Source organism: Uloborus diversus, chromosome 10, assembly GCF_026930045.1.
Source record: "Uloborus diversus isolate 005 chromosome 10, Udiv.v.3.1, whole genome shotgun sequence".
In the NCBI taxonomy this organism is placed as follows: domain Eukaryota; kingdom Metazoa; phylum Arthropoda; class Arachnida; order Araneae; family Uloboridae; genus Uloborus; species Uloborus diversus.
Window position 1 is genome coordinate 45019993 of NC_072740.1, and position 20712 is coordinate 45040704.

Consider the following 20712-nt stretch of genomic DNA (forward strand, 5'->3'; position numbering starts at 1 on the left):
ATCAGTAAATTGTAAAGATACTATTAAAAGTAACAAAAAACAGGCATGTGCATTTAACTATAAATTACTAGGTGAAAATATCCGCTATTTTCTGCGTTTCAAGCAAAGAATCAAAAAAGGTGAATGCGAGGTAAACTTCTTAGTGTTTTTCGCTCCTATATTGTTTTTGTTTTTTTTTAATTTTAAACTCTTATTTTCTTCAAGTTAAAATTATTTGCTATTTCTTGCAATAGAATATGTTTTACTAACATCGCATGGAAAAAATAATCATTACCTGCGTTGCAAAATATGATATGTATTGTTGTTAAAATGAACAAAGTGTTGTTAAAATAAAAATACACTGATGCTTATATGAAATACACCACCAGCTCAGTCAATTCCAGCCGAGGACTCCAGTTTCGTGCTTATTAGCACTCATCAGCCCGACATAGGAATAACTGAGCTGGAAAACCTCTTAAGGAAGCCAAGAGTGCCAAACAAACTGGTAGCTAATACAGAATTAGCACTGACCAGACGAGTGACCGAAGCAATGGTTTGGTTCAACTCGAATTTGGAAGGCAAGGCAGGTATATGCATTACGTTACCGCCCTATAGCTAGGGCTAGGGCAGAAAATAAATGAAATACACCGCCAGCTCAGTCAATTTCAGTCGAGGACTGCAGTTTCGTGCTTATTAGTACTCATCAGACCGGCATAGGAGTGACTGAGCTGGAGGTGGAAAACCTCTTAAGGAAGCATATAACTGCCTTGCCTTCCAAATTCGAGTTGAATCAAACCATTGCTTCGGTCACTCGTCTGGTCAGTTCTAATTCTGTATTAGCTACCAGTTTGTTTGGCACTCTTGGCTTTCTTAAGAGATTTTCCACCTCCAGCTCAGTCACTCCTCTGCCGGGCTGATGAGTGCTAATAAGCACGAAACTGCAGTCTTCGGCTGGAATTGACTGAGCTGGCGGTGTAGTTCACGTATTTCTGCCTTAGCCCTGCCTATAGGGCGGTAACTTACTGAATACACTAATGCTTAATTTAATTTAATTCATTTCATTACATTCATTCCATTACTCGGCATGTAAAATATCCCTAAGGTTGTTTGGCTGTGAATGCTTTTGACAAATTTAAACTCCCAGTGCAGTTTCGCATGGAAGATAGCTCAGGTGTCTCCATCTGGTGGAAACTGGGCATCAAATTTTCCAGTGACATTCACATCTGCGCCTTAATGGTGGCAAATGAAAGACTGGATGCCATATCGTTGTTTCGCACTTGTTCCCCAAAAAGCTTAATCTTCTATAAACCTCTATATATAAAGCCCATTAGAAAGAAAAAAATAATGATAAAAAACGGAAATACGCCTTTTCTAATATTTAAAAATTTTTCGAACAGCTTTTACCCCTTGAGGAATAGTGACTTCACTTGTGAGAACCCATTTCTTTCTTTCTTTCTTCTCTTTTTTTTTCAGCTAACTGAAATCACTGTGTCAGTTGGCTGAAGAAAAAAAAAATATTAAAAAACGGTGGCATCAAAGGAAGCCTCCGTCCCTCAAAGATTTAATAGTTTGTTCAAGCTTTTAATTTATGAATAAGAATGATGATTAGAAAATGGATAAGATTAGAAATTTCATTCTATTTCGTATTATCAAAAGCATATTATAAATGTAAATAAATAATAATTGATTCAAGCTTTTTAAAAGACACCTTGGTAATATTTTCGTCAAGAGAGTAGGGGGATTTTGCCTGAAATGATGTTCAAATCGAACAGGGTTACGTTACATAGCATTCATATAGTTATACATTCGACTCCATAGATATAGATTTATTTATTTTCAAATAAAATGGCATAAGTATAAATGTACATATTTTGTTGAAATATATTACAAAGCTTTAATATTTTATTAAAATTTCGCATGCATTTTCCAAGTAATCCCTAGAACAGTTTTCGTTTTCCGATTTTCTTTTATTATGCACTTTTTATTAATAGGAATTATATCACTCATTTTCAAAGCATCAAAACAGAGGACGCTTTTGTGATGGAATTTTTTTATCCATATTTGGAAACTTTAACTTTCAGTTTAATGTTAATTTTGCAAACTGACAATAGTTAATTTACCACTTAATATAAAAAAAATTTTAACTAATTTTAACTAATAGCTCTATTAATTTGAATTATTTAATTGATTTTAGTTAATTATCATATTTTATAATGAGTTTTAATTGGATTTATCTTATCTTGTGTAATTATCAGCTACTAATTCTGTTTTAGCGTGCCTCCTCTTTTGAAGTTCGTGCAACCTTGGACCCCCCCCCCCCCTAACAAAGTTCTAGCTACGTGCCTGGGGTAGGTTTTCGAAGAACGCTCGAAAATTGTAGTGTTTGGATTTTAATCGCAACAATTTCGGTTTTATTTCCTAGCACTGTTCTTGAACTTCAAAATAAAAATTGATTTTTGTGTTACTTCAAACCCAATATTTATTTATTATCAAACTTAACAAACATGTGAAAAACCCGCTTTGCCCTACCATTGAGCCCAAAGCGGGTAAGCTTAACTAATTGTGGTTTGGTACATTTTCCAATCAAATATGAAGTTATAAATGATTAAAATAGTTGACTAGCTACCTGCCATTATATAAAAAATATGAAACAGTTGTACTTATCCAATTTAAAGTCAGTACATTTGTTTATAAAACATAAAGAAATAACTGAGTTAATAAATAGACTAATTAATTGTGCCATCCTAAAGAATAACTTTTTAAAGTTATACTTATCCTATTGAAACCGAAAATCGAAGTCAGCACACGAGTCAAGAAATTTTAAATAAATATAGGGTAGACCGACCAGTGAGTGAACACCACCCAGTGAATGAACAGCGCGTCATTTTTTTTTTTTTTTAAATAAGCTTTCAAAAAAAAATTTCTGATTAAATTCACTACAAAAGCCTTCTTTACTGATATTCTAAGCTATGTGACACCTGATTGGTTACTTTGGATGCGTATTTTTTTCCCGGAAAAAATTTGAAATTTTTGTTGGGAATTCCAAATAATATTATCAATAATTCACGTTTATTTTGATATATTTTTCATTAATTAAATCCCCATTTTCTTTTATCTTGCAGTCACAAATGCTAATTTCAATGTATGTAACGTATTTCCCGATCTTAGACACGTGCGTGCCTTACGTCATGAAATGACGAAATTCCTTATCCATTTGACTGGCCGCCGTTCTAACATCGGGAAATGCGCATTTCACATGCAAATGACTCTGGCTGACTATATATGTTGCTTCTGTAGCTCAGTTGCTCTCTCTTGTTTTTAAGGCGCCGTATTTTAGTTTCGTAGTCAGCCTAGTCGGCTACTTGCCGTCATGCTCTCGAATAGGCATTTTATAACAGTAAACTTTATCTGCAAACCTTAAGTTTAAATAACTAAAACTAAGATTGCATAAATGATTCTTCATTTGTCATAATGCAAATTTACAAATAATGGTTTTGCCTGTTTTACTAAACTATCTATGCTTCGAGAGAACTTATTTTGCAATATCATTTTTCATATGTAAATAGCTCGCCAAGGATACCACTGTATAATATCACCAAGGAGGAAATAAAGTCATAATTTCAAATACAGGTATTATTTTCTGAAAAGGACTCCAGTTACACTCTGCAACTAAAAATGCACTAATTAAATTAGTCATCGGTGCGATAACTTCATTGATAAAACCTCATCGCACAATAATTTTGACTGCCGTGAATCGTTCTTTCTCTCTTTCAAAATAATAAGGCTGGTTTCGTGCTAGCAATTATTTTGATACATATTATTTTTATCGATAAATTTTATTTTTTAACTCTACGAAAGAAAAATTAAGTATACACATTTAGGCTATGGATTTTAAATTGTTTCATTCAATGCAGAATGCGTAGATTTTCAGGTAGAGGGGTGTTCAGTCACTGGGTACGAAAAATTGCGAAAACCCAGTGAATGAACAATGGCAAAATTTCTTTTGATTAAAAAAAAAATTTGAAGTTTCTTTGAGATATTTTCATTTTCGTACTTTTTTGTAATGCAGATAGTTTTATATGCTTATTTATTTATGTATTTCATTATATATTTTATAATTTCTTCATTTTTGTCTTTGTAAACAATGAACTTTTTACTGAGTTTTATCTTTTATCTATCTATATCTCTATCTGTATATTAACCTACCTACCTACCTACATCTATCTTTCTATATCTTTATCTCTCTTGATAGATAGACAGGTAGATAGAGAGAAATAGAAATATATATACAATGAGAGAGAATAGATAGGTAGATATGTGTGTATGTTTGTATATAGATAGATAGATAAATAGATAGAGGAAAATATAGAGATAGATATATAAAAAATAAGAGGGAAATAGATATTTAGGTAGATGAATATAGAGATAGAATAGGTAGGTAGGTAGATAGATCGATAGATTTATTGATAGAAAAATAGATAGGTAGTGGTTAATAGATAGATTGGTAGATAGAGAGACTAATATAGAGATAGATAGCTAGGTAGAGAGACTGATATAGAGATAGATAGTAGGTAGATAGATAGGTAAAAAAAGCAGGTAGATAGATAAGTAGATAAGTAGAGATATAAGTAGATAAATCGATCGATAAGTAGATAGATAAATTGATAAGTGGACAGATAAGTGTGTGTATATATATATATATATATATATATATATATATATATATATAAGTAAATAGATAGATAGGTAGATAGATAAGTAGATACATATAGAAAAATAGATAAGTACATTGATAAATAGGTAAATAGACATAGAGATAGATAGATACGATATATAAATAGATAGATATATAGATAGATAGATAGATACACAGATAAGTACATAGATAGATAAGTAGATAGATAGGTAGATAGATAGATAGATAGATAGATAAATATATAGATAGCTAGATACAGATAAGTAGATAGATAGAAAAATAGATAAGTACATTGATAAATAGGTAAATAGACATAGAGATAGACCGATAGATGTGTAGATAGAAAAATAGATAGATAAATATATATAGATAGTTATATAGATAGATAGATAGATAGATTTCAAAGAAACTTAGTTCCTTTTTGAATCAAAAAATTTATCGTGTTCATTCACTGAACCAATTTGTGTTCATTTACTGGTTCGAGGTGTTCATTCACTGGGTCGTTGTGCCATTTTTTCTTTAAATACCTAAAAATGTCGGAAGCGGTACCATTTAAGTTCCCGCGATTTTTTAGAGATATTTACATAGATCAATTAAAATGTTTTAGCTATCACGATCTGTATAATATAGAATTTAAAATTACTAGGATTTTTTAAAAATGAAATTGTGCGTAACTGTTCATTCACTGGTCGGTCTACCCTATGATTAAATCCTATACACTGTTATAACCAGGGCTTCCAGACGAGTGAATATATTCCCTCTAAGGTGAAAGCATGGTACCCTAAGGTGCAATACTGGCCAGGAAATAGAGCAGAGGAGCCAAAAGAACATGCAATCACAGAAAGACTTGCTGCGCATGCGCTTTTGTCTTAGACATGCATTCAACCACTTCAATATGACGGACAAATGGTGGTTGCATCTGTCTTTCACATTGAATGAAGTACACTATTGGATTAAAACACAACTTTTCTAGGATTAATTATCCGAAATAACAAGTAAGTACAGCTTTTGATCACTTTGTAGCTTTTAGGGCTTTCAAACATAGTTAAAAGTATTTAAAAGTGCATTTACTGCTTTTCAGTTACCGTTACTGTCGTTTAGGTTCAGTTTATTGTTACTGTCGTGAAATTTCCATTACTCAAAACGCTACCAAAAATATCTATCATTATTTTCTTGAGTACTCGATAAGCAACATTTAATCACCAAAATAACCAGCTAAAATTATCAATAATCAACGAGTGAGGACCAGAACAAAAATGATTCTTATGCTTCGTAGGATATAACAGACTTAACATGCGAAAATGTAAACAGCAAAAAAAAAATCTTTCTCTGTCTGGCTTTTTTTTTTCCTTTTTATTTAAGTGTTTGAATCATTTCCTGTTAGCGTTTAATGTCTCGATAGCGTTAGAAGTTTCTTTTGGTTTAACGCATATTTTGTATTGTAGCACCCTCATTTTTCAAGATATTTCAACAATTCTTGAACCAAACGATAGCTTAACATCTCAGCTTTAAATTGCCGTTTGAAATTCTTCGATATATTGAATAGGGAGGGAGGGGTCATTTTTGTTTAAATTAATGTTACCCCATCATTTGGGGTTACTTTATAACAACGTGTTTTCTCCATCTAAAACAACTGTTTCGGTGGTTTGTAATCACGTTACCCTATCCAAAAGATAGCCTGAGTTTTTTTTAATAACAAAATTCAATTTTTCCATTTTTTTTTTGGGGGGGGGGGTTAAAAAGCTGGTTTTAAATGAAAAATGGTTCTTAAGTCACGTAGCGTGGTTCCTACCACTCTAAGCATGCTCATCTAGCAGGAATCAGGTTTGAATCAAACTAAAGAGAGAGAAATTCATAGGAAACTTCTTTTATTATAAAACATCAGTTGAAAAAAGCTTGAAATCACATCAAGCGTGTTTTTTAAATGTAAAACCACAGCCATCGTAATGTTTTTCTTCATTTCGACAATAAAAAAATATCAAGGTAACTTCACTTGGTTAGAATAAAATAGAACTTGAACTTGAACTAGAACTTGAAAAGAATAGATTCAAAAATTATAAACGCTCGAAAAGAAATTAAGAATAAGGCACACAAATCACAAACTTTTTAAAATAAATGAGGCACATGAGATCTTTCTCATATCGTGAACATTATCCAAGGTGCACTCACAGCAGTCTTTGATCTATGGCTTCAAGTCAACTGAAAACACTGCATTCTGTCCAGGTATGATCCTTGGGATTCGAATCCTGCAGCAGATGCGGCGAGATTCAGAATTCCCCATGTATCAAAGTTACCCCTTCAACTTGTGTTGTTTTATGTTTTAATTCATAATAAATCGTAGAATTGAGTTACACAAATAAAAAAAGACAATATCATCTTAAATAGCTGTGTAATCAGAAAATAACTCACCTGAATTCAAAAGGTTGCTCAGTTGGTGGCACCAGGAGAGGTTAGGACAACAAACTGAAAACAGCTGATATCACGGATAACACATAAATCAGTGTTGCCAAAACCATTTTACTGTTTCAATCAATTGGCGATGTCAGCGCACTCTGAAAAGTGATTCTTGAAACCCTGAGACCACCAGGGGGTCGCCAATTGTAAAATTAAGCCCGCCCGAACGGTTCAAAAATAAAAAACAGGTTTTTATAAAGTTACCCCGTCAGTCTAAAGTAACCGCGGTTTACGGTACTCTTGATTGACGTTTATGAAACGATTTTGTTTTTCCGTAACTGTAATATCCCAGAATATTTTTGACTCTTGGTGTAAATAATTCATAAGTACCTCTATACTTCATTTTCGACACGGTCATGTTTTAATAAATGTATAATTTCTCACATTATTTAAATAATTACTCGTCTTTAAATTATAACATATTTGTGGCAGCTCTTTGATTTTAAGTGAAGGGTAGATATTTATTGTTTTATTAACTTTTAACGTTACTTTGTAAAAAAAAACCATCAGAACGCCGAATTTTTTCACACGTTTTTAACGGCCCCCGAGTTATTATTATTTATTTTATGAATTTTTAAGAAAACGATTAAGATTTCATTGGTCCGAAGAGTTTTTCATTTGCTTTTACCGGCCCGTGGGTCAAAAGAGACCCACACCAGAAACAGAGTTAGAGCACTATCGGATAAATTAAAGCAATGAGCACTTCTTAACTATGTTGAAAACTCTGAAACATGATCAAATGCTGTAATTACAAGTTTTAATCATTTCCAGTACTGAGTTCAATGTGAAAAATTTCCAAAACGTAGAATATCATGAATCAAAAGAAAACTATTAAAAAAAAAAAAAATACACAACTGTATTCAAAAACGGACACAATACGGGGAAGGGGGAGGAGGATCTACAGTAAGGGTGCCATTTCTCTCTCTGAAGGTTCCTTTTTTTTCACCCCGGGTGCCCATTTTTTAAAAGGTTCCTGTTTTTCACAATATTTAGAGGTGCCAATTCGGCTCCGTATTGGGTGCCGCTGGTGAATAAGCGTTTCTCCCCTGAAAGGTGCCGAATGCATCCTGTAGTTTTAACAGTGTTCCCGTTTTGCCCGAAGGCACGTTTTTTATTTCAATAATTATAACCTTAAATTAATAATTAAAAAAAACGGAATGACCATCGTAGTTTATAGGTGGATAGTGTCAGAATAAGTTAATATTATTGACAATAAAAAAAATAAGCCTGTCTTCGACTAATCACAAGTTATAAAACTTATTTATTTATTTTTTTTAAATGTATCTTTTTTTTTAAGCCTGGTTGCGCCATGCCGCTTCATTGCTGCTTCGCTAGGACTGATAATAACTCGGGGTTGTTCGGGTAAACACGACATACGTATTCGTCGCCGCTAACACACCATGAGGGGGGGATATGAAGGCCTACCCGCTATGGGCGATCTACCCGCTTTGGGCCACCCTCCCCTATATCCCTTTGCTTCTCACTGCCTCAAATAACGTTCTTCGTTTTCATAGCAAACATTCGAGTTCCAGTTTCACTTTGCTTTTAGTGCGGGACTGCAATTGCCGTGTAAGCTGCGCATGCGTCAAGACTTAACTTCTTACTTTCTTGTTAAATGGGAAAGATATCTAATAAGAGCAGAAAACTGCTGATGGCGGCAGGATTCCGTATATGTAAGAATGCTTTTCTTAATAAACAAAAAGCTTTCTGAAATTTTTTACAGTGTAGTACTACCAATATTCAGCGAGATATCAAACGCGGTCTTTTTGAGCTTTATACCACTTTACACTAAGTCTATTACACTTTTGAAGGAGAAATATAGCGGCTGACAATTTTTTAGATATATGTTTGCACAGAGTGTGTTTTTTCAAACTGAAAGAGCTTTTGTAGAGTGTTTTTAAGCAGAATAGCATAACATTTGCATTTAGTTCTCAATAGCACTGAAAATTATAAATATATTGATTTTTCACTTCGACAACGTGTCATTCTTCAGAAAGGGTGATAGTTTTTAATCTCACCTTCTGAACGATTCCTACTAATACTGAACTCTAATATCTCCTAGAATTTTGATCGTAAATGTTTCAAATTTTTTGTTTGTATTATTTTTGAATAGAGATTTTTTTCGCTAAATGTAATGTGGGGATCCTATAAAAAGTTAGGTTTCGAATGTTTCTCACTATTTTTTTTTTTTTTTCGCTTCAAACTTTTAATACCTAACTCTGCATTTCATTTTGAGCACTTTTGGAATTGGAAGTACAGTCGACTCCCGCTACAACGCGATTCGACTTACGCGAAATTACTATAACGCGAATTTTTCACGAATAACGATTTTTACAGCTAACGCGAATTTTTTGTCCACAGCAAGGATTTTTTGGAAGGAAGTATCAACTTCGTTATTGGCTACTAAATATTGATTTCGTAAGTATTATTACATCCCTTTAAGCATCACTGACAGCCAAAGTTCCCACACCAAACTAGTCTAGTGCATCAAATAACCACTCAAGCATCTTTTATTTATTTATATTTTCATTCTAAGTATAAATGTTGATGAAATATGATGGTACCTTAGTGTCACCTTCATCTAAAGTTTGAAAATGGGAAGAAAAAGAAAGGTTCTGATCAAAAAATTTAAAAAAGGCTAAGATTCTCGATATGCTTGAACAACTACAAAACGTCGACAGTAGCGCGACAGTAAGTATGAGTGAATCTTTCATACGTACAATTAAAAGTCAAAACAAAATGATATCCGTAAAAGTTCAGAACTTAGTTTCAATATTGAAGCTTGCAGAGCAGTCTAGCAAAGTAAATATTATGAAAGTGGAAGCTGCTCTTGTATTGTGGATTAATAAAGAGATATGTTGCCACAAATTGAAACGTTAAAAAGAAAAGGCGAAGCAACCGTATTTAAAAATGTATTAGATAAGAATAACGATCTGATCATGGAGCATAAATCATCACTATCTTCATTTTTTAACTCTTAAATATTGTTACTGTATCTACTGTACCCTATTATAGCGCATCATTTTAATTTTACTACATGCTATGCGTACCGTGTTGTTTTATTTTATGCCTTTCATTCCCGTTGGTCATTCATTTTGTGCATCTTAAAGTATTTCATATTGATTTATATGTTTTATGTTTTAAATACAGTATTTTTTTTATGTTTTAAATACAGTAAAAGTTCAATTCTTTATGCAAGAAATTGTAGTGCATGGTTAAGGAATGCTTTAGAGCAGTTTGAGGGGAGTTTGTAAGTATCTAAAAGTATTTGGTATGCTTTAAAAAAATTGTCTGTATGTATTTTTCTACAACGCGAAATTTCGACTTACTCGAGAAGTCTTGGAGCGCATCCCTCGCGTAAGTCGGGACTCGACTGTATACATCTAGGACTAACGGTTGCGAAAATAGAGGTTTTTGCTGGTTAAACGGGGGCACGTCGAACACTGTAAAAAAAATCCGGAAACGTTTCTGAGTATATCGTGCAGCTGTGGTTCATGAAAGTTTCAAAAACGTTTCTGAGTATTTCGGAATCCTCTTTCTGTAATGTCCAGAAACGTGTCTGAGTATTTCGGAATCCTCTTTCTGTAATTTTCAGAAACGTTTCTGAGTATTTCGGAATCCTCTTTCTGTAATGTCCAGAAACGTGTCTGAGTATTTCGGAGTCTTCTTTCTGTAATTTTCAGAAACGTTTCTGAGTATTTCGGAATCCTCTTTCCGTAATTTCCAGAAAAGTTTCTGAGTATTCTGTGCAGCTGTGGTTCATGAAAGTTTCGAAAACGTTTCCGAGTATTTCGGAATTCTCCAAACAATTTTCAAAAACGTTTCCGAGAATTTCGGAATCCTTTTTCCGTGATTTTTTCTAAAATATAATTCTTTATTATAGTATTGCATACCATATCAGTTTCAATTCTTTCATATCTAAGAGCAATAATACAAGCAATTTTAGAATCATTCGTGGATTTTTTTTTTTTTTTTTGAATTTCTAATGACAAATAGCATGGTTAACAGCATAACATATGCACAGTTATAAATTTTTGAAAAATTGTGAAATAATCTAGTAGTTTCATTCCTAATCACAAAATCGTCGGGGAATTGGAGTGGGGGTACCTTCTGAAAAGTGGGGATTGTTTGTTAAACAATCTTAAACTTCAGTTTTTCTCTCAATATTTTCAAGACAAAACTATCAACATATTGTATTTTTAATGCAGAACTTAAAAACATATCTTGTATCAAACTTGATAGCTTTTATCTTCGGATAAAATTTGACAGGACTTACCTACCCTTCGCGTTCCGGAATTCGTTCACCTCAAGTCAATTTCTCTGACGAACAAAGTGTACCGAAAAGTACCAACAGAGAAATTGATGAATTTAAATATGACACCAAGTCCCCCTGCTGGAACCATTCGGGTTGATTCTTCTGTTCTTGCCCTTTTCCAGCTCATCACAAATATAAATACTTATTCAAAATAGGTTACTGATTTTATTTTTATAGTGTGCGCAAAATGCATTATATATTTTATTTATTAAAACATTGAACTCTATTACATGGTTATTCCATTTCATATATACGAGAATCCCCCCCCCCCACCATAAGAGTGATGGTGCACCCATAAAATGCTATGAAGCGCCCACCCCCCCTTGAAAAAGCAACATCATATACATTATAAATCAAAGTATCATATACATTATAAATCAAAGTATCATATAAATTATAAGTCAAATACTTTAATATGGTGTAAAAATACAAAATTATTTTATTAACTCTTTTTTTTTTTTTTTGCTTTTGGTAAAATTGAGGCTCGTAAAACGAAAAAAATGAAGACACTTTTAAATACATATATGTATCTATTTGTTAAAGAAATTAATACACATTTAACTAATTTAAAGCGTTTCGCTAATGCAAATATTTAAAGAGATATCGTCATTTAGATAATACTGAAGCACTATGTTCCTAATTACAAGAGAAAGTTTTTTTTTTTACTTCATACAATCTAGCTACACTGTTTACAAGAGAATGAAAACATGCAACCTTAAAGACGAACTATCAAACCTGACAATTTGCATATTATAACATTTAATTCATAATGCTTGATACATAAATGTTCAGCCAAATATTAACTGAGATTGACACATAAAAACAAAGTACACAATAACACTTATTTAAAGTTTTTTACAATCTTCAATTCATAAATTTTACAGAATAAAACTAGACACACTTGCACTTTAAATATGTGTTCTATGTAATGTAAAATATTTTCAAATTGCAATAGTTCACAACGAAAAAATGATACTGAAGAAAATAGTTTTTTTTAACGAGATTTATATGAACTAAATCTCTTTAAAGTAATAGAGTTGCAAAGCGACTTACCAATTCGTCGGTGGTGGTCTTTTGCAGGCTTTGGTCACCAAAAAGGTGATTTTTATGACAGAATAAAATTCTGCCAACAAAAATTACCCATTTGGTAGAAAGATGAAAAGTATCCAAGAAAAAAGTAAATTACCTACACAAGTTATGCGACGCAATGAATTTACATGGCGTCCTCTCGGCAGTTATTTGGTTTTTAATTTCAGTTTGTATTCCTTCCGCGAGCATGCGTCGAGAATTTGCACTTCGTACTTAAAAATAAGTGACATAGCTTCAAATTCAATCTCATGACGATACATATGCAAGAAAATATAAGACTTTGAAATTATCTTCAGTGAATTCATGCGAGGAACAAAACTTCTACTAATCCCCTTGATGAGTGTTACTTCGCATACATGAGTCAGCACTTGTTTTCATTGCGTGCTTTCGAAAGTTTCAGTTTGGATTTGCTGCTAGACTATAAAATTGCCGTGTGAGCTGCGCATGCGTCGACTCTTATTTTCTTGCTAAACGGGAAAGGTTTTTGATTATAGCAGAAAACTGCGGAGGGCGTACGAATCTGTGTATTACGGAAAACTTTTTTGTATATTCAGAGAGTTTTCCGAGATTTTTTAGTGTATGCAGTGGAACATACATTATTATTATTATTTTAAAGTCTTTCTTTACTTCTCAGCGCATTAATAAACTTAACCCGAAAACGTCGAAATTGAGATTAAAACTCTGATTTAAACAAATTCATCTTTGAATGTGAGAGAATAGAGAGAGAGATGCGTTTTTCTCTTTTTAAAAAAAATTATCGCCGGAAAATCATGAATACTTTAAGTATGAAAATGTATCATGACACCTTGTAACATCTCAATTACTTACTGTAGACATTTAATACTATTTATCCTTTGAATTTAAAAAAAAAAATCTAAAATGCGGTAAATTTAAAAGAACACATTGATTTTTCGGAACTGTTAAAACATTTCGTTTAGCTTTAAAATTGGTTCAATTAAATTCTTCAGTGCTTTTTGTGGATTTGTTTTTGAATTTGATTATGCTTTGTTACAATTAGACTTAACTGCTAATTAAAATCGGTTCATTATTAAATGATTTTTCAATTTCTGAGGTATATTCATTCAAACGCTTATTATTGATGATAATCTTAAAGCACTAGAAATTATAACTTAATCTTTCGAACAGAACAACAGCTTCTGCTTCCACAATTATGTAGAAAAGGAGCTCGTTTTAGTTTAACATCGTAGCAAATTTTTAATTCTCCTTTATTTTAAAACGAAACTGTACTAGGGAAAAGTTATTAAACAAGCCGAATTTTCAGCAAATAAATTAACGAACCATAAATGCACGGTTTAATAAGCAAAGCAGAAAGGCAAAAAAATATAATCATTATCTTTAATTCACTTTGTTTGCAGCACGCTGGGAAATTTTTTAATTTCAAACAATGCTCTCAGAAAACAAGTAAGTAGATTAAGCTTATCAGTGACAGAAGTTGATTATCTTTCATATTTCAGACGGAGCTTATAAAACGAATGAACGCATTAATACCGCTGAGGATATGAGAGGAACAAAAGCAAAAGATATGCCTCAACACAAGAAGGAAGGAAGTGAAGGTAATTTAAATTTTCAATTTCATTCTCTCAAAGAGAAAATGTTACCCCTTCAAAGTATTAATTCAAATCAGATTAAAATATTTTACTAAATTTATCTTGTATACCGCCGAGATGAATTCCAAATTATACAAAAAATATTTTATTTAGCGATCATATTAGGAACTCTTTAAACAAGAGAAGAAGGGAAAAAATCGCGTTTAAATACAAACATTAAACAAGTTATTTGAAATCAGTTACAATGCTAATTTAGTTTGATTTATTAAGAACGACATATTTTTAATTAAGTCCACATCGGGTCCTGTTTCGTAAAAAGATTCAGTACCTAAAAGAAGATTGAATTTAAATTAGATTTCTTAAATTTGAACAGGCTTAACACGCATTTGTGGCAGATAAAAAAGTGGAAAGAATATTTGTATGACAAAAAAAAAAGTTTAAAAAATGCTTCAGTGCATGGACAAAAGAATTTAAAAAGAACAACTAACAGGGAAACTTAAACAAAGAGAATTCATAATCCTACCATCTCTACCAATAATAAAGCTGAAAGTCTCTCTGTCTGGATCTCTGTGACGCGCATAGCGCCTAGAACGTTCGGCGGATTTTCATGAAATTTGGCACAAAATTAGCTTGTAGCATGGGGATGTGCACCTCGAAGCGATTTTTCGTAAATTCGATTATGTTCTTTTTCTATTCCAATTTTGAGAACATTTTACCGAGCAAATTATCATAACATGGGCGAGTAAATTACCAAATTGTCATAACGTGGAACCGTAACATGGGAGAGCATATTAACATAGCAATTCATCATCCATGATTCAATCCATCATCATAAAACAAATTCATCATCCATTATTTGTAAATAAACAGGCAAACCAAATGACCGCTTAATTTTCTACTACGGGCAAAGTCGTGCGTGTACCGCTAGTAAATAGTAAAACAAAATGTATGGAATTATATAATACAAATTAGCCTACGTTGTTCGTCGCGAATTTGAATGAAACTTGCATACACGGAATAAATACGAATTTCGATTTCCTAAACACTTTTAATTCCAATTCCTATTCCTATTCAGAGTCACAACTGACTACAACTGTATTTATGTCGAGGACTGCATACTAAGTGCCTTGCCTCCATTATTTTATCTACCGATTGATCGCAGCACCATCACCGGATCGAACAGTTTATGAGAATTTAGAACTAGTTCAGGAGTGGAGACAAGGCACTTAGTATGCAGTCCTCGACATAAATACAGTTGTAGTCAGTTGTGACTCTTGAATAGAATAGAATAGTCCAGGAGCTAATAGCTACCTGGTGCTAGCACCCCCAGAGGTATCGTTTCACTTGGAGGACATTGAGACCACGAGCATATTTAACGTCGCCCAGTCCCCTTTAATGACGAAGGTGGGTCTTCGACCATCGAGGTTCGAACTCAGGACCCTCCGGCCCCGAATCCGACACTCTACCGATCGGGCTACCACGGCCCCTTTTAATTCCAATAGAGTTGCAATTTCCGATTCCGAATTCGGCCAACAGCTCAGAATCTAGGAAAGTCGCAAAACGGTTTCCATTTACCCCTCCATGTATATACCGTGGTAGTAAATAAAACGGCATCATCCTCAGATTTTTGCAATTGTTGGATTGTTGGTTCCGTGAAAAATATAGCAATATAACTAGCTATAAATATGACTGAAATTATATGCACTTTCAAAGGAAAATATCTACACCACCTTTTGGATGGATTTCATAACTATTTGCAACCTTATCTATGCTATTAAATCCTGGGTGCGTTTGTTTGTAACACTATCTCCTCCAGACTGGCAATAACTACTTGATCTATACTCGTACCGTTAGATACAGGACATTCAGGAGAAGTCGCCTCAGCCCTCTAAACATTGAGGGGCCGGACATTGAGTCTTGAAGATGTAATGAGGACATCCTCAGCACTGGATGGCCTCAGGAGATCCAGAAGTTGAAGCATTAAAATCATCAGTCGTCACCCGCCGCTGGCATCATTGAGCAACCGCAAGTGTGGCGCGAAGTCCGTTGCCCTTCAAATAATTTCTGAACGGCAAGAGCTATTGTCATAAAAGTGGGGTCTAGGTATAGTTAGAACCCCTATAACTGGATAACTGCACTATCCTTAGGTATAGTAAAGTTGTCATGCGCTACGCAATAGAGCAGTTTACAGCTCTACCTGGCGACAAAATTCAGAGTTAGCGTTCTCATCTAAAATACGGTAAGAGATTCATGAAAGAAATCAATTAGGATATCGTTCAGCATCATCAAATTACCAAGATTCTCCAATGTGCAGGTTGATGCTAACATCAAATTGGGGTGCCGGACTTATTTGAGGGATCACTCCATTATGAATAATTAATTAAAGCATAATTTTTTTATGAATTTCGGTTGATAATCGCAATCAGATAGAATTCCGACGTGTTGTGACTAAATACCGTGATGAATTTAGAAATTGTGTGATTCCGCAAAACAGGTTAGAAATCCGTTCCTGAACGTTCAAGATGTCTGAATTCCTGAATATCAAGAGAAGAAAATGCGCATTGCCTGAGAACGCTGGAGTCATTACCAATACGTTAGTTCGGTATTTTGGGAATGCACTATTGATTAAAAAATTTGTATTTACCCTTGATTTGAGTATTTTTAGTTAGTAACGCGCAACTTTGTGATTTATATGGATTAGTGATTTCATGTTTTTATCAAAAACAAATCAACCTTCGAACTGTTACGTTATAACAAAATTATCAAAGCAACATCAATTGATTCATTATTATAGTAATAATGATTGGATCACTCGTATATTATGTATATTTTACTTTGGATAACGAAGCAGGCCCGGATCTGCTTACCCGCAGTGTGGAGGGGCCCACAGTCTTAAGGGGCCAACGGAGCAAGGAATCGAAAAAGAACTAGCAGTAAGACTTATTAACGTTGTAAGTTGCTGTTGGCCTCTGGGGAGGGGCCCTACGGATTTTGTTGCAGAGGGGGTCCAAAATTTATAGATCCGGGTCTGTAGCGAAGGAAGGTCATATACGAAGGCATTCCCACCAAATAAAGCACTGGTCCTCACTACTTAAGAGGTTGTTGTATAAAGAAGTGCTATAAGGAATGGCTCGATGCATTTCACTGCTCCAACGAGTCTAAATAGGGGTAAGTTTCGTTACTGACCGATGTTTAAATTTTCTCACTTTTATTGATTTATGCACTTCTTGTTTTACAGAGACAAGTGGTCAGCGAGGAAATCGAAGTTTTTTCACTGTCCTGTTCCTATCTGTAGTCTTACTTGTCGGGCAAAGTTACTTTTGCCACGCCACAACGTAACCGATACGAAGCTTTGAAGAGACAATCAGCAATGTTCACTCCATGGTTTCCAGCAGTGGAAAAGCTTTTCTTGCCTATTTAATCCTGAAATTGTTGGGTATAAGTTCAGGCATCATGGAGGTGACTAATTAGTGTAACATATACTGTGTAAAATGAAGTTACATACAAAGAAATAACAAGCTTTCACGAGTTAGCTACATCGGTTTCGTGTCCGCTTTTTAAGCGATAACTCATGTTGATAAAGGCTGCATTTGTACCAACTTTCTGTTTGAAAAAAATTCATCAAATCGTTGTCATTATATGAGGCTTGTTGAATGGACTGTAGATATTTTTCAAAAGAGGTAATGAATGCAGCTGTGTACAATCGTTTGTAAAATATAGTTTTTTAACTGTTACTGCATTAGTAAGAAAATCAATATAGTTGTAAATGTTCTATTCAAGTTCCTCAACAATAACTTTGCTTTGATTTTCTTTCATTTCATATGTACAATGTATTCAATGGTGAGAACTTTTGATTATTTAATCACAGCGTCTATTTTTAATAAAAAAAATCAAAACTATGATATGCGAGAGCAAAATATGTGTATTTTATATGGTTTTTAAGTGCATTTCTTTTTTTTTTTTTTGACTAAACTATGTAAATAAATAAGGTTGTTATTCATTCACGTTCCGAACAATCAATAAGATTTGACTTAACTATGCTAAATCTAACTTTTTCCCCTAATTTTTATTCATTAATGTTCGACTTGACTTTCACCCCTTCCCGTTTCCTACGATCTTTAATGAACATTTTTCTGTTTTTGATTTGTCCTGATTTTTGTCAAGACAGATCTTGTTGATTTTATTCTATTTTTAACGCCCAAAAAAGTCAGGAAATTTCAAACCTAAAAAACTAGAAATAGCTACATGGATACACGAAATGATGCAGGCGAGCTAGTATGAGATTTGAAAGTCTCTTACAATGTCCTATGTCATCTTGTTCTACTGTTACTGCCAAACGTGATTCTAATTCCATCGAACTTGCAGGGGAGCTCGAGAGGAATGGATTGCAACCAGATAGTCTTCGGCGACGAATCCAGATTCAATTTGGGTAACGATGACATTTGTGTTGCGAAGAGGCACCGTGGTGAACACCTCAATAGAGCTTTTGCTTTTCAGCGGCCCACAGTTTTATTAATGTTTTGGGGTGTCATCACCTACGATACATGGCCACAACTACTTGACAGCCTAGAAGTATGTTCGTGACATGCTTCAGTCCCATGAATTGGTCTTCATGGCAGGGTTCCCAGGAGCCATTCAACAATACAATACTCAGTCACACACAGCAAGGATGTCACAGGTCTTCCTCCACTGCATTATAACGTTCTCCGGTCTTCTTGATCCTGATTCGTCACAAATTGAGCACATCTGAGATCACTTGAAATGGCTAGAGAGTTTAAGGTTTAGAGAGGGTTAATGGTTTAGAGAGTGGAGGCGCATTTACAAGAACTGTGTAACGAGATGACGTAGGACAACGTCGTAAGAGACTTTCATGCCTCATAGCTCGCCTGTATCACCTCGTGTATCCACGATAGAGGTGGCTCAACAAGGTATTAAAACCTCCATTCATTTGGAATTTTGCCTATATTAAATGATAATTTTGCTTTCATTTTGTAATTTCTTTCTTATATCAATGTAGTCCTTGCGTGTGTAAAGTCTCATTTCATTCAAACAACTCCTTCTTGGCATTGATTTCTTTTGTTATAGATCGTATTTGTTTAATTCTTGAATTTTAAGTGTAGATAATGAAAAGTTACTTTTGATCAAGCTGACTTAAAAAGACTATTGATTTCAAAACTAATTTGGTTCTCTAGCCTATTGGTATCTTTCCAAAGCATCATCTTTCAGTTTTCTGGAATTGAAATTCAAATCGACAAAAAAGAAGCCCTTTAGATTTTAAGAATTCTTTTCACATATGAAAACTTCGTTTCTTCCGAGATACAGAATCTTTCATTTACATTTCTATCTCGTATATTTTCATTCCATTCTCCCAAACTAAACTAAGGCAGAAGCGGTTAAATGCATTTAATTTAAATTTTGATCTTAAGTTGATTAATAATAAAGATCTCAACCCCTATTCTTTGGAATGCGTTGAAAAACTTTGTAATACACTGAACTCGCAATTTTCTGTGCTAATAAATGCATGAATCTGAACGGGAAACACGGATAATCGAACAAGGACCCTGTACATCAGGGATTCACAACCTTTCACTCTACGCCCCCTCCCCTTTGACTATTTACATAAGGTTACACCCCCCCCCCCCCCCCCCCACACGTATGCGTCTAATACAAGTTGTACTATAGGAAACAGAAGCACATTTAAGATTTAAGATAAATAAAACTAGTTTTTGTGTTAAAATCTAGATGATTTCATAAAAAAAATTAACTTTACTAAACACAACTATATTTTGAACATATTAATATTAGAACATAATGAAATCCAAGACGCAAAGGAATAAATGCATTTTTTTTTTTTTTTTTTTTTTTTTTTCAAAAATTAATGATTTAGGTGAGGTTGGAGTGAACACAAGTCACTTTCACAACATTAATATGAGAGAGCCGATACTATTCAATAAAGGGTGTCCCAAAATTAACGCAAGATTTGAATTTGCCGCAATTTTTGCAATAAATGGTTGGCAACCCTGAAAAAAGAACAATTTGACAGCTGAGAGTTTAGGGTAATCAAAAATGGAGCGTTATACGATACAATAACGCGTTTTCATTATTGAACAATTGTTTCAAAAATAATGAAAGTTGAGGCTGGTCAAGCAGTTACTGTTATTGGCGCTCGGTATCGCAACACGGTAATGCACGGGTGGTTGTGGGCTTGTTGACATAGACCTTTGAATTCAAATAACCCCATAAGAAGAAATTTAAAAATGTTAAATCACACGATCTAGGGTGCCAATTCTGATGACCGAAATGAGAGAGTACGCGACTAGGAAATGCTTTATGCAGTAATTGAAATGTTTCACTCTCTCTAGCTGTATGGTACAATAACACCCAATTTTTACTAACCCTAAACTCTCAACTGTCAAATTGTTCTTTTTTCAAGGCTGCCAACAATTTATGGAAAAAATGCTGGCAAATTCAAATCTTGCGTTAATTTTGGGACACCCTTTATTTCCCTGTGACTGCAAAATTGAGTAAACTTCTCATTTTATCTTTTATACGCATACGCCTCCATTGAATTTCTTCTACATCCCCGCAGAGAAACGTGCTCCCCCAAATTG

General features: G+C 33.8%; 1 protein-coding gene across 1 annotated transcript in view; it reads left to right on the forward strand.

The window, feature by feature from the left end:
- The window catches only part of LOC129231351 (lachesin-like), a 283555-nt gene extending 265615 nt beyond the window's left edge, over positions 1-17940 (forward strand). Inside the window, exons 9-10 of the mRNA XM_054865643.1 lie at positions 14009-14107; positions 17340-17940. Of these exons, the coding sequence (XP_054721618.1) occupies positions 14009-14107; positions 17340-17440 (200 nt within the window). The 3' untranslated portion in view covers positions 17441-17940. The remainder of the gene's footprint in view (positions 1-14008; positions 14108-17339) is intronic.
- The last annotated feature ends 2772 nt before the right edge of the window (positions 17941-20712 follow it).